Here is a 14,707-nt window from a genome sequence, read left to right on the forward strand (position 1 = left end):
GTATCTGGGTGTGTTAACTAAGGTCCGTCCAGGCGGAATGAAACTACCAGCGAAACGTGAGACACGAGAAATGGAAACCGAACTGAGTTGCTGTAAAAACCACTGTTTCTACTGCTTAAGTGGGGCATGAGTTTAAATATGTAGAGTAGAGTGTAACGTTTTCAACATTTTAATTTATCTGTTCACTATTCGTATCGCGATTATTATCGTTTTGGCTTAACGGTTAGGAAATAGGGTTTCTTGTTTGTTGTTACTGCTTCTTAAATGTTGCTTCCTGTTAGACGCTAGCATTGGTTTCGGATTACATTTAATCCACGTTCCTTACGGTTTGGTTTTGTGTTGGTCTCCAATCTCTGTCGCCCTAACCACTAACAGCGTATGCTTGTAAAGAGTTCCTATTTTGTAGTGAAGGTTTAAGTTTGTTTAGTTTGTTGTTCGTTTTTAAGTACCCGCAGCAACGATCCTTGCCACGCCTTTCAGTTTATTAAAAGTGTAGAGTTTAAGTATTCGATTTCGAATTGCTGCGGTTGAGTCGTTCCGTTAGGTTGATTAGCTTAGGGTCGTATGGAGCTAGACATTCAAATCAAGGCGCGTGAAACCGAAGTGCGCTACACCAGTTGAAGATAAATATAAAGCAAAGTATTTGAGGCAAACAGAACGGAAGAATATCACGCATCCCATCGCACCTTACCGTGTACAGTTAACAGATATGTTTTAGTGTTTTATTTTGCCACTTTCAAAAGCTTCGATGCGAAAGCTAAAGGAGAAAATCAAACCGCCGAAGGTCAAACACCTCACTAGCGAGACGAAGCGTAAACCGTTCTTCAAACCGAGCGCCAGCATAACGGCGAGGCCGTAAAGCTTACATCCGTTCAGTTTCGAAGAGGAAAACCTAATCTATCATCCCTAGGGGATACCTTAACTGATAGTGTTTCCATTGTGACCAACGAAAAAACGGCAACAACAGCAATCACCGGCGGTGCTCCTTGGCTCGGCGACCCGCTGCTAGGCATAACTAGGCACGATCGTGCCTCTTCTTTGCCCTGCTTTTCCAAAGGCTTGAAGGATTTGTGCCACGGCAGCACGACAATGGCGGAATACGAGACTTTAATCATCTCCCGGTGAATACGAGCCGTTCGAGCCGCCGTTATTCATGCTCCGGCCCACACAACATGATCGGGCCCAGGCAGGGCGCAGTAATGTATACGTGTTTTCCTTTCTCAAAATGACCGAGTAACGTTTGGGCTTTTCACCGGTGAGCGATGGGTCAATGTAATCGAGCGCAAGAAGGGAAATGTCAGACTCATCGCGAAGGACCCGTGTTGTTGAAATATTTTCCCATTTCGTGCAACATCATCATTGTTGTTGTCGTTGCACTGAACTGTGTCCGGCCGGGTACTGTGACGCACGGGAAGGACGTTAAACGCTGAATGACTATGGAAAGCTTTGTTGGGTCCGTCACCCTCGCCTGTGAGTGAGTTTTCATCTCGGCAGCGGATTTAAAGGAATTGCCAGGTACGTGTGAGTGATTGGCCGGAAAAGCTAAAACTCCTGTTTTTTGCATCTTGGAAATGCTTTCTTTTCACGTGAAACACGTCATGAGCTCACCAGGAACGGGTCGCGGGTCATTGCTGTTGTCGCGTTGTCCTAACAATCTAACCACTTAGGCCATTTCGTCGGGCAGCGTGCATCGTGGAGCGTTCCACTGCTGCCGACCTGCGATCTGTTGTTTGATGTTTGTTCTTACAGTGTTTTAGGTTTGTTTGGTGAAAAAGTGTTACACTCTTTCGAACGTTTAGATTGGGTTTTGGTTATAGTAGAGCTTAAACGATTGCAACTAGAGCAATAGATGGTAAGAAAGTGAGAGCGAGAGACAAAGAAGGAGAGAAAGATAGAAAGAGACAGAGAGAGAGAGTGCGAGAGAGAGACAGATCGGGCGAACTTTGCAGGGTTACCAATAAAACGTAGAAAGGAAAAATGATTGATGAGAAAAGTATGGAATCATTCCCATTTCACACCATTTTGCCTTTTAAAAAGTTACTAATTTCTTTCTGCCTCTTTTTCTCTCTCTCTCGCTCTCTCTGCCTCTCTCTCTATCTCTAGGAAATACTATGTTTTTAGGTTCCCTTCAGTTAGTTAGATTCACCTTTAATGTTGATTACCATTACATAGGTTGATGGGTATAAAGTTCTCTCTTAGTCTACGTCGGGTGTCCCCAAACTACGTGCGCTGCTCTCTCTCTCTCTCTCTCTCTGTCCCGCAGTGCAGCTGCTGTTTGGCTTAACCGTTGGCTTTGCTTTTAATTTTCGAATAAGTCTCAAAGTCGTGTGCGGTTAGTCCTGCCAACGGTTCCATCCTTATTTGTGCCACATACACATGCAACCGGCTGCACACAATATACTATGTTTTCCGTTACTATTTGTTGGTTTGTGTAGCATTTAGTTTTTCACTTCTTATCACAATCATTAAGTAAAAAAGGAAATATATTCTTTTCGAGGCACGTTCAATGTTCTGTTTTCCGCGTCTTTTTGTGGTGGTTACTGCTTGGTTTACTACTACGTTCTAATACCTACCCTTTTCACGTATTGGGGGCGATCATCCACTCATTTGTGAGGCGGAAAACTGTAGCCTCAACACGCCTCGTCCTCGTGGCTCATCAGCTTGGTTGTTTCTTCCTACATACGCGTTGGTAAATTCTTTCAGTTGTTCTGTTTAATAGAGACTTCGGTAGCTAAACGCAACAATTAGCTGATCATTACCTGCCACGTAGTTGCCAACCGGTTCGCGGGGCGTTCCACTCGGTTACTTGGTAAAGCTAGAAGTGAGATTTTGGGACAGAATTGACATTAATCGTAGCACCGCTAGCGCGCACGCTTGGTCGTTTTACGTGGAGATTCCATGGATTCCGTTTTTATGATTACCACAACAACAAAACAATAATGTGGCCATTGCGAAAACTAAATTTAATTGTAAAAAGAAAGCCGCAACGGCGAAACGATCGTGTAGGCTCGACTCGAAAACCTTCTTAAAATTACCAATAAAACCGCTCCGTGTCGAACCTTTTCGAACATTTCATAAACCTTTCCGCAACTCTCGAACGAGATCGAATCGAACGAAATGGGTTATGCCAGCGTAAAGAGATAAAATGGTAATCTTGCCTTTCTGTCACGTCAAAGAAGGGGGTCGAAGAAAACGCGGCAGGAATGCAATGTCCAGTTGCAGACTCTCTCAGCACCGCGCCCCAGATGAGTCCGAACTCCGCTTTGCTGCCTCTCGAAAAAAAAAAAGAAACCGTTCGCCAACTCCCCGGGCAGAGGAGGAGTTGGGTCGGGCGTGATCCGGGCACGTCGGGCATGATATCCTTCGGATCTCGTGTCCCGCTGCGCGTTTCCAACTTCCGGACCGTGTGCACTTCACTCGCATATTTCTTCCGCCGCGGAGAAGGAATCGGATTAGAGCGGTTCCCTCGGCTCGTTGCGCCCTTGCCCCTTCTTTCGATTATAATTTCCCGCTCCCGCCAAGGACACGTCGGGGCGCGCCACTGGAGACGGAGCAAATAGCGAATGCATATTCATAACGTATTCTGTCGTCCGCTCGTGCCACTCCCGGAACCTCCGGTGGCCGGTGGGGACACCGCCGATGGCTCTTCCGCCGTGGCCGTCATGTCCTCGGCTCCCGACGACGCCGCCGCCGCCGCCGCTGCCGTTGTCGTCGTCGCTGCCGAGTGCGATTTGCGTCGATGCGATCGAAGCCTTCCGGACGCCGTCATCGCTGATGAACCCGAGGGTTGCTGGAGTTGCTGCAGTTGCTGCTGTTGCTGCTGTTGATGGGTTCGACTCGTCGGTGACTTTTGCACTCTGCACGCCCGGGCCCGGGCCCGGTCCATGTTTTGGATTAATTTTTCCGTGGGCGGTTGATGGGTGCGCCATGATGGAAGATATTCACGTGTTGGCCGGTGGCAGCAGCCGGATCCCCGGAACCGGAGGAGGGCGAAACAATAGGAAACATAACATAAAATAAAACCGAGAACTGGGAGTCGGAGAACATTTTTCGCTACGCGATGCTGGCCCCGGGAACTAGGTTAGCGCGCGGCGTGATCCGTTTGGGCTGGCGTTTGTTTTTTTCCCGCGTGTCCTGCGCTGCCACGGAATTCTCATTTCACTCACGTTACCCCCTGACACCCCGCCAGCAGGTCAGCGGGTCACCAGCGCAATATGGGGCGGTGGTGCCAGTATTTTGTCCTAACTTTTATTTCCCCATTTCGCGCCCAGACGGGAAACGCGCCACGTCGGGAAGGGGCACAATTTACTTCCGGTGCACCACAAATCCGACCATTCGGATGCAGCTCCCGATGCAAAGTGAAGCAATATTGTGCGCTCGTTATGCAAAAGCGGGAAACGTACGGTTCGCACGTTCGGCCGCGCAAGGACGCAACCGAAACGAGGCGAAAGGCATCCGGCGGCATTGTTTCATCCGAGCCCGTTCGTTTGTTGAAAGAATTTGGAATTCAGAGTATTGATGGCCTCACCTTAACGGAATGCGACCAGGAAGGACTCCGTGTGGATTTGGTTTGCGTAAGGCCACCCGAACACTGCTTTAGTCAAACAGAACCGTCGCCAAGAACAAAGCGAACTTTAGGAACTTGTTATCCCATTTACATACTCTCTGTACAAACATATTTCAATCGAGTGTAATGAAGCCGTTACGCTGACGCCAGGAGTTCGGTGAGACCCACCGAAGAATGTCCGACTCTCCGAGCTGAGAAGCTACTTCGTCAGGTTCTGGGCAAAAATAACCAGAAACCGGAAGCTTTCGCCCCGCCAACATTCAAAATTCAGAGCGCGTCTTCCGATTTAATCTTGCTCGCTTCTTTCATCCAAGCCAACGCGACGCTGTTGCCTGTCGGTGCTCCGACCGGAACGGATAAAATATTGCCAACCTGAGATGAGCCTGCGCCGCGTGGAACCCTTCGCCGTTTCAGCCTGCGACCTCCGGGGCCGTGGGTGATTGAAAATTCTAAGAGAAAAGCCAGTTCCGATTCCCAGCTTCTTCGAGCTTTTCTGCCCAGCCCGATCCTTTCGGCGAAGTGCCACGCAAGCACTTCGTCGCGTGGCCGTGTTTTATGTTTCGAGTTTCCCGCCCCACCAAAATGGAGTGGCTGGCCGCAAAGGGATTGTCTTAATTTAGTGCCCGGTCGGTGTTTAAAGCTGCGACCGGAAACGAATAAATTTTGGGTCGCTGGCGCTGGACGTCTCGAGGACAGTCGCGGTCTTATCGGTGCCGGTCGTCCCTGAACACCGGAAACGTCACCGTGAAACCCGGTGTGTAATCAAGGAGCACTTTATTCAGCAAAAATGGCAATTGGCGATGGTGGGCATCCATTCCATTCGTTGGGCGGAATCGTTGGCCACCTAATCAGCGTTCTGATTTTTGCGTTTGCGCTACGTGGATCACGTTTTCAAGGAAAGGAATTTGCGAAAGGAAAAGGAAAGGATGAGGAGAAGCGGACCGTTCCGATGGATGAAGCAATTAAGGAATGCAAAGTTCTTTTGATTTTTTTTGTTCACATACTTTCCAAGGCCCAAAAGTTCAGGTCAAGCTCGTTGGCATCGTTAAACGTTCGCGACTGGAGCCCCGGTATGCGATATTTTCGTATTTAATTAATGTTCATAATTTTGTAATTTATGGGAAAATGCGACCAGGCAAAGTTTTTCCATCGAACGCGGGGCGATGGAATTGGGCATTCGATGCAATCTGGGAGCATTCGTTTGCGAAGTGATAAAAAATATCCCATGAAAATCCGGACTAACATTAGTAAAATTTATCCAAGAGTTGATTGAGGGGTAAAAAGGTGAGATAAAACCACCAATAAACCACTTTTCAAGAAATATTTCGCGAGGTGTGAAATATTTCACGTACTATTAATAGTACGACCGCTCGAAATGCAGAGGTCGCTGCGAACATATTTCAAAGCCTAGAGGCGTCCTCTAGCGGCGCTAGGGCCATTGAATTGCACTATTTTGCCACTTTGGCACGTTATGCTCTCCTGTCGCTTTCAAGTGCATCTGCAGACAGAGTGCACATGCTTGAGCGAAATAACTCGAAGTTGACAAAACATCCTCCGCGTTCTTGGCTTAGATGAAAACACTCTTGAAAACAACTTCCGCGGCTCGAAACGAGAAGATTCGCACCACAAATAGTTGCACCAGAAATCAACAAGTACACGTCAAAAACACCGAACTGCAGTTACGGCGAGATTGCATTTGGGCGCCGTCAGCCAGCCAGTCAACGGCATAGAACGGTCTCAATTCAATCCACTCTCGCTCTGCGCTGCCGGTCTGGTAATAACGTGAAAAGTGCATGACAATTCCCATAAAAAACATTGTCAGCGTGGTGCTCGGAGCCCGAAAACTTCGGTCCGTGGCCAACCTTGGTGCGAAAACCGCACCAAACGGATCTTGGTGTGGCGCAAGAGAATGGAAACAATCGTTTAAGAGTTTATGTAAGATGCTTGTTTTCGACCGGAACCGGGCCACTGTGCATCCCAGGCAGTGGCAGTGTTCTGGCAGCAAAGGGTGTCACATCGATGCAAGAAACTGCACGGCCAACATCGGGAGGAGCCAACATCCTTGAGGGTCGCAGCTCGCAACGCATAAGCACGGACATAAGACACTGGAGTTAGTGGTAGACCCGAGCGGGATGATGGTGCGGGACTGGTGTCGTTAGCAGAATACTTTGGATTCGAGTTTTGAAAGCGATTACATTTTGGTGGAATGCACTCGTAAAAACAGTGCCAACATCTTGCACCTCTTCCCTGCGCTGTGGCTGTGGCGGCTTGGAACGTGACCAGGATGCAAAAGCTCCGAGCGGTCCAGGCCCAATAACCGAAGCGAGCGTTCCACTTCGAAGCGTCCCGGGAAGCGGCGAGTGGATTATTGCGTTCGACTTGTCTCGGGAAAACTCTACCTCAAGAGCACGCCGGTGTGCTGCTCTCCTGCACACGAGTGCCTTAAGAACACGTAACCCCATCAGCCCGTGTCACTCGAAGGCTAGTGGGCTGGCTTCCGGGAAAATACTACGCCGGGAAGAAGAACGCACCGATTACCGTGACACATCGTCGGGCCACTGAAGCGGGCAGAAGGAGGACGCACGAGCTTGTGGCTCGCATTGGCCTCTTCCCCGAGCCCCGGAATGGATGGATGTTTCGATCCGACCAAGTTACTCCAACTCTATTTGCTCTCCAAGTGCTTCCAAGTTGCGGATTTGAGCACGAGCTTCTAAAAGCATCCAAAATCACGTACACCACAACTGCGAGCATGTCGGGTCGGGATTTGATTCGATCTTTATAAAAACTTTTATGATGTCTCTAACCTCGCCACGATAGGGTTGCCGGGCGTGACGGAGGGCCACCAGCTATCCTTGACCGGGCTACCGACCGATGGGTGTTCCACTTTTACTGCACTTTGACCATACCCTCTCGCAAAGGGTAAGTGACTGTTCGTTGGGCGGCGTGTCACGATCCTCAATAAACGAAAGGTCCTTCAATCCGGTGCAATATAAAACTAATGGCGGCCATTCTCATTAACAGACACTTCGTTGGGGAGGGGGGTAGATACTCCATAACCAGGGCCATCTCAAGGCGTTACACCCTTACAAAATCCGGGATCATCGACCGACTTCGCAGGGTTCAAGGATTGGCCTCTAATGGACCCCGGGGTTGGCGTTAATCCCAGACATCCTGGAACCTCTCCGTTTTGATTTGCTAGTTTAAAAAACAACGTTTCAAAGAAACGTACCGTTAGCATTAGAAGCGATTTGCATACTTTTCAAATGTACTCAAACGCTACATTCTATTAATTACGCCTAAAAGTATGCAATAGACCAGAAGAAAAGAATTCGTCTTCGGTCTCCTGTTACTATGTGTCGTTTTGGTCAGAGATTCCTGTTCATGGGTCTTCCAGAGTGACCGTTGAACTTTCACGAACGCTCCAAGGCCAGCGTTGGAAAACACACTTGAAGATCTCGTTACGATGATGGCCGGTGTCGTTCTAAATTCAACCTTGACACGAACACTTCAAGCCCGGCTGCGTGGCCTGGCCGTCATTTCCGGCCTGCTTCGTTTCGTTGGAGTTTTCGTGTGGGGCGAATGAAATGACTCACCTGTCCTCGAGCTTGGAGATGCGCTGTTTCAGCTTCGACTGGCTGGCGGAGTACTCGGCCAGCAGGCGGGCCAGCCGGAGGTTCAAATTCTCCACCGTCTGCTCCAACTGGGCGACGCCACTCTCGAGCGAATCCTGCGTCTGCTGGGCATCTGTGGAGTGGAGTCGGCCGGAATTGGACGCGTTATTTGCTGAAAGACGACGCCGACGAGCGAGCGGAACACTTACTGGCAAATACCGCCTCGTCCAGCAGACCATCTTTTCGCAGTAATTGACACCCGCGCTCGGTCAGTGACGCCCTCGCCTCCGGATAGTCGGCCAGCGTCTCCCAGAGGTCACGTTTGGCCAGACAGAACAGGTCGGAGTAGCCTGCGGGAAGGAGCAGTCGGTAGAACGAAGTGGAGCTTAACGCGAGCCGGCGCCATTTTGACACGAGCCGATCGATCCGAGGGCTCAATGAAAAATACTGGCCAGACTTGACCGGCCAAAAAGACGATGAATGAACGGTGGAGCCCCTGGGCAAGTCCTAGTCTGATGAAGTGACGTGCAAATGGACCACGGAAGGACGCCATACGTGGGCTGCTGCGATTGTGATTGCTAACAAACCGGGAAGCTAATTAACGAACCGTCGAGCCAATTCGCGTGAACATTCTTCGCGTTTCCAAGTCTATTTGCGTTCCCCGCAAAAGAAGCTTCTTTTCGAGCAAACAAAATGGATGCATTATTGCAGCGACATCGAAGAGTTCCTTTTTAGTTCTGGAAATCTCCATGGAAACCTTGTTCGTTCGAGCTAGACAGATGCGGGCTTATGAATAATTCAATGTGGATGGAAATGAAGTTTGGTGACGAAATGTTCTCGATGCTAAAAACAATCTCTTCTCACAAACCGGATTCTGGACTTTGCACCGCCTGGGGCCACCGGCGAAATGCAAGCAGCGCGCTTGCAAAAAGAAAAGTTGGTCCTCGCGTCTTCCTGAAAGTCTCGCTCCGTGTCTGCGAGTTGCCGGGGACACACCGGGCCACTTACCGATCGATCGAACGTTCGCCGTCCGTCGGTTGCCGGTGCGATTGCCGGCGATTTCCAGGACCGAAACCTCGCCGAACACGGAGCCGGCGCCGAGGGTGGCCAGCACCGTGATACCGTCGTCCGCCACCACCGACAGGCTGCCCCGCTTCACGATGTACATCTCCTTCCCGACGTCGCCCTTCCGGCAGATGTAGTCGCCGGGACTGAACACCTGTTTTGCAGCGAAAAGAGATCAAAACACGGGGTGGCAGGACACAGACAGCATGTTGCGCTACGGACCGATCCAGTGTCGGCGGTGGCCGTACCTGGAGTTTGAGCTTCAGCACGAGCGCTTCGAGCAGCCCGGGCTCGCAGTCCTGGAAGATGCGGACCTGCCGCAACGTGTCCATGTGCACCCGGATCGCAATCTCGGCTTTCAGCTTGTCCGGTAGCGCCGCCAGGACACGCTCCTCATCCAGCGCACCGCTCTGGGCCCAGGTGTAGGCAAACCACCGAATAACCTGCCGGCGGTGGATAGAGAGAGTTACGCAACATCGTTCGTTCGTTCGTTGGAAATTGGAGGCCGTGCCCAGCCGCGCCGACGGGTCCTCCGTACGTACCCGTGCCTCCAGCTCACCGCCAACCTTCCGAAAGGCCATATATTGCTTGACGCCGTCCATGCGATTCTGGAACTCGACGCGCGTCACGTTCATGTTCGATATCATCGAGCCGATGTTTCCTGCGGACGAGAGGACCACCATCAGAAGGATGCATCCCGGGAAGCAGGTCCCAGAAGCCGCGAAGTGGGCCGTAAACATGAGATTAGTGCTAAATGAGCGGCGCTCGAGCCCAGGGCGAATGGGCGATTCTTTACACTTTGCGCTGGGATCAATTTAAATAGATTACCGCATCACGCAAATTGGACTTTGTGCGCTTAAATCGGATCGTATGACGTAATAGTTACACAAAGTTTCAAACCGTTTCGGGCGGTTATCTGTTGGCTGTTGTAGGCCCTTACCGACGATGGTGGCGAAGATGAGCACCCCGGCCAGGAAGTCGGCCACGACGAACAGATACTCGGCGTCGTTCTCCGGGGTGGGCGTTTCACCGATCGTGGTCAGCGTCAGCGTGGACCAGTAGAAGCTGTAGATGTACTGGCGCGAGAGGGTCAGATTTTTGGGCCCGTTTATGTTGTACACCCAGTTGTCGGTGCTGAAACCGAGCGCGTAGCTGATCGCAAAGTACAGACACGCGTTCCAGTGGATGAGTACTAAAATAGCTAAAACAACCTGCAAGGGGGGAATGGACGGTGCGGTTAGATAGACTTTCGATCGATAGGCTAGACTTTCGGACTACTTGCTTTACATATCCTAAAGGCGTTCGGGTAGCCGGTGGCCGTTTCCGTCCGATCGAACCATTCCCACATTCTTGGAAGACGCAGTAACCTATTAATTCTAACTATAATTGGACACGGTAGCCGGGTGGCGGCACAGGAACTCGGCGCCCACCAGATGTAGGCGAGGTCGGTCGGCAGCATCGAGGCCACGTCGATCCACCAGCGCTGGCGGGAGAAGTAGTGCTTCCGCAGCTTCGACGCATCCCGCACCAGCAATCCCTGCTCCAGGTAACCTGCCGAACGGAGAAGGAGTGAGTGAGAACCGGACTGAATGGAACCGAACCGCATCTTTGCTACTGACACAGCTACACTTGTAGACTACACTGCTCGATAATTAGTACCCTGCGGCATCTGATCCTGACCGTTATTTCGAACGTCACCGCTCAAGAACATTCCGTACGATGCTGGGTAGAAGGTCTGCAGACGTCACTGAGAGCACGAAAGCCATGGGCCATGGATGTTTCGAAATAAAAATAGCAAACAAGGCGCATCGACACGTGTTTGATCGGATTCCGCACCCGCTCCGGCATATTTCTTCGTACGTCATCGCCAAGTTACCGTTGGCTGGAAATTACCAGTCCGCCAGTCAGGTGATTTGCATTTTCCTTCCCCACAAAAGGAGCAAGTCGTGAGTTTCAATCAGCGAAGTGCCATCTCACGGACGAATCGACGGGACCAAAAAGCAGGAGCAAAATCGGCTCGACGGGACCACCGGGTTCGGGACCTATAAATTGAGTTTCAGAGTTTGATTTGATTTATGCTATTTTTGACGGCGTGCGCGGGAAATGACTCGCGGCAGACGGAACATTATGGTCCCCGGGTTCACTGGGTTCGCTGGGTTCCGAGATGCATTCAATGATTTTCAGTGCCTTTGACCCGCACATTCTTCCCCATCTTCCGATGGGGCGATGTGCTTTTCGGGCGCTAATGGTGGAAACACGCTTCGGTTCGAGAAACTCGCTTGAATAATCAATAAAAAAGTCTCGCACATTTCGTGTGCGTCACCGGGCGGAGACGATACCGTGATTGACTTTCCGTTTCTCGGGCTACGGGTATGACTTTATGCCATGGGGTTTTAGTTTAGTTGTTGGTGAAGCCGAGGGAAAACATTAACGGTTGGCATCGGAACAGCCTTGACGTGTGCGGCGTTGATTGGCGTTGGTCGATGGGCAAGCAACCCACAGTCGGGCCTCGTCGGGATAAATGGAAACAGCTATGAGGTTCCCGGTCGAAAGTCGGCCCAGGTCAGCCGGCAGATTGAGGTGTTCGTCAAAATCTCTCTGTAGTACGTGGGCGAGGGCAATCAATTCTATGCGAGGACAACCGCGGCGTGTCTTCCGCTGTCACGAGCACCGATGGTGACTGTCAAAAACTCTTTTCTTTGATCCATCTTCGGTTGCTGATCAATAACGATGTTTTATGCAAATCGAAAAGCCGATGATTGATGTACCCTAATCAACGGATTTGTTTCCGATGAAAAGCCTGCGGGCCATGCCGGGGAAATGCCAGCGGAATGGAACACTTGGAAACAATTACACCAAATCACACCGATGTTCCCCACAAGCTCCTGCCTAGTTCCATCGATAGCTACCTAAACTATGTCCAGATCATAATAACGATTCCGAGAGCAACCCACTGGGAGTGACTGATCCGGCGGCAGGCAGGCTGCGCGTCTCCGGACCAAGAAGAAAACACCGACCCGGAGGCCATTACGAGCTGACCGGAGCAACGTTTAATGAATCACTTGCCCGAGGCGAACACGAATTCTTCGACTCGCTTCGCTACAGCAAACGTTAGACAGTGCGGCCGGTGCCCCTTATGGGCCACGCCCGGCGGGGAACTTCCCTCGAACGGGGCTCATCCACAATCTCAATCTCATTTTCCTAATCTTCGAAGAAAGCGCCCCAACTGCGCCCGGGGCCTCGTGCCTGACGATGAAGCCGAAGCGAGCGAACGATGAGCCCGACATGGCAGCTGACTGCCAGCGAGCAAGGAACTCGACACAGCAGCGGCATAGACGGAGGGGGTTGGCTCGGGCAGGAAATAAATTATCTGCCCAGCAATCGATTAACCTATTTTCTGGCAGGAGGCACGCCATTCCGGGTGCTCTCTCTATCTTTTTCTCTCTTGAGCCCAGAATTCTTCTACAAACCAGAATCCAGCTCGAGGAACGCGTGCCAAAAGGTTCCCGTCCCGAGAGGGGCCCAGTTTCGTAAGGTCCCAATTTTGCTGCTATTTGGGATCGGTTCCAACCAGTCGTGCGATCGATCGTCCCGGCCGGACAGCAGCCGGAAGTCAGCCGGACGTGGCGATTCGGCTATCGGAAACGCAATTGGAGAAGTTTCGGGTGTAATTTTCAAAGCCAAGCACTTCTTCTTTTAGCCGGGCCCAACTTTGGGCGGCTTTCGGAGAGACCGGAAGACCGGCCAAGGATACACAGGCCACAGGCCACAAATGCGTTTCCGGTAACGCAATGCTGCCAAACCAGCCAGCCAGTCAGTGCCAGCGAAGGACCTTGACCACGGGCCCCACGTGCGATGTCCGTGCCGTCTGTGTGTATCGCCGGATCGGGTCGCAGGATCGCCCCCAATAACGGTGGTAATTAAAACAAGAGATTGCACCGAGATTACGGATAATTTGTGAGTTATGGCTCCGTTTTGCGGTGGTTTCGGTTTTGCTCGGCTCCGCTGCCGCGACGAGAAGTTTATGGAGGATCTCACTGAACCGATAGGGACGCTGGGAATGATTTAGTCGATGAACCTGCCCCCCCAGTAGGTGGCCATTAAGATACGTTTGACGTCTAAAAAGTGAATCAGAATTCAGTGGTAAATTGGTAACAAGGCTCAGCCCGCAGGGCGTGAGATTGGCCGAGCGATGAGCGATGTCCTTCCCGGACTTGCGAATTGCACTCGCGTTTTTTCGTGTTTTAGTTTTCAATTACCAGCCATCGCGTCTTACCACTTACCCTCGTGACAGTGCACCAGCGTGTCGGCCAAGTAGATGAAGTCACAGAGATAGTCCAGGACCCACCAGAGCACCGTGGCTTGCTTGTTCAGCTCCCAGAAGACCGCTCGCCCTATCACAAATACGATATTGTACAGTACAGCCAACGACACGACGGACAGCCACTGGAAAAGTGTGCAAAAAAGTGGTTTAAGTTAGTTCGGGTTCTAGCATCCCGGTTGCCGGCAGAAGGAGACAGAAAGAAAAGTGGAGAGAGAGAGAGAGAGCGAGTGGGACCGAAAATGGAGGGTTAATCAAATGCAGTTACAAATTTCCGTCCCACCAGCCGGCCGGTGAAAGAAGATAATTGGGTCCTCGCCGGGAGCCCTGGAAGCCCTGGTCTTGCCGGGTTCGCCAGCCAGTAGTCTTATCGCAAACCCTCACACACGTGTGTCACGGAGCGGAATGTCCGAAACGTCGAGCGATATGATGGCGAGTTGAGTGCGCCAGCAGGATGCATCAGCTACTCCTGTGTAGGTGCCGATGATGACGGCTTGTTTGCTCATCGAACCAATTCCGATGGCACGACGGGCGGCGGCCAGCACGAACGGATGGCACCGACAGCAACGACATGCGGTAATTAAAACGACCATCCGATTGCGATTGAGCGATGCCGTAGCCGTTGTTCCAGCGCAGCTGATGCCGGTCGGAAGTGAAGCGGTTAGAGTCCGGTCCGAACCGGTTTCCGATGGCGAGACCGCCTGCAGCGGGAGCATAAAACTGGCAGGAAAAGTTCGCATGCTGGATCGTCATGTAAATGTTGCTGCTCGGTGGTTGCCTTTTCCCCGACGCAGACTGGAACTGATGGGAAACTTAATTTTCGGATGCATTCGAAAGTCGTAACTCCATTTGTTCCGGGGCCAGCAAAACCGCGTTGTTGAAAGTTTGTGTTATTGATCTTTCGAAAAGGCAGCGCTTCAGCTACCAAACCCTCCCCGAGCAGCGTTAATATTGACGTTTTATCGGCAAATCATGGCTGCCGCAGCGTGTCCAATCAGTCACGGCACGGCTTGAAGGACGTTCGATGAAACGACGGCCTTGCTGCGCCGTGCTATATTAATAATCAATATGGCGAAACCCGAATCATCGTAGCTGCTCGAACCGGTGTGGCATTACCATTAATCCTTATTTGCGCCTGGGTCG

The 14,707-nt window shown here is 51.3% G+C and overlaps 1 protein-coding gene across 1 annotated transcript in view; it reads right to left on the reverse strand.

Moving 5' to 3' along the window:
* Positions 1–1,795: 1,795 nt before the first annotated feature.
* Positions 1,796–14,707, reverse strand: part of LOC131208164 (cyclic nucleotide-gated cation channel subunit A) — a 36,333-nt gene continuing 23,421 nt past the window's right edge. The window contains exons 4-13 of the mRNA XM_058200814.1: positions 13,527–13,689; positions 10,526–10,794; positions 10,184–10,454; positions 9,786–9,904; positions 9,492–9,686; positions 9,187–9,397; positions 8,388–8,528; positions 8,161–8,311; positions 3,704–3,857; positions 1,796–1,837 (exon numbers count right to left, since the gene is read on the reverse strand). Of these exons, the coding sequence (XP_058056797.1) occupies positions 1,796–1,837; positions 3,704–3,857; positions 8,161–8,311; positions 8,388–8,528; positions 9,187–9,397; positions 9,492–9,686; positions 9,786–9,904; positions 10,184–10,454; positions 10,526–10,794; positions 13,527–13,689 (1,716 nt within the window). The remainder of the gene's footprint in view (positions 1,838–3,703; positions 3,858–8,160; positions 8,312–8,387; positions 8,529–9,186; positions 9,398–9,491; positions 9,687–9,785; positions 9,905–10,183; positions 10,455–10,525; positions 10,795–13,526; positions 13,690–14,707) is intronic.

The sequence above is a fragment of the Anopheles bellator genome, chromosome 2, assembly GCF_943735745.2.
Source record: "Anopheles bellator chromosome 2, idAnoBellAS_SP24_06.2, whole genome shotgun sequence".
Lineage (NCBI taxonomy): Eukaryota > Metazoa > Arthropoda > Insecta > Diptera > Culicidae > Anopheles > Anopheles bellator.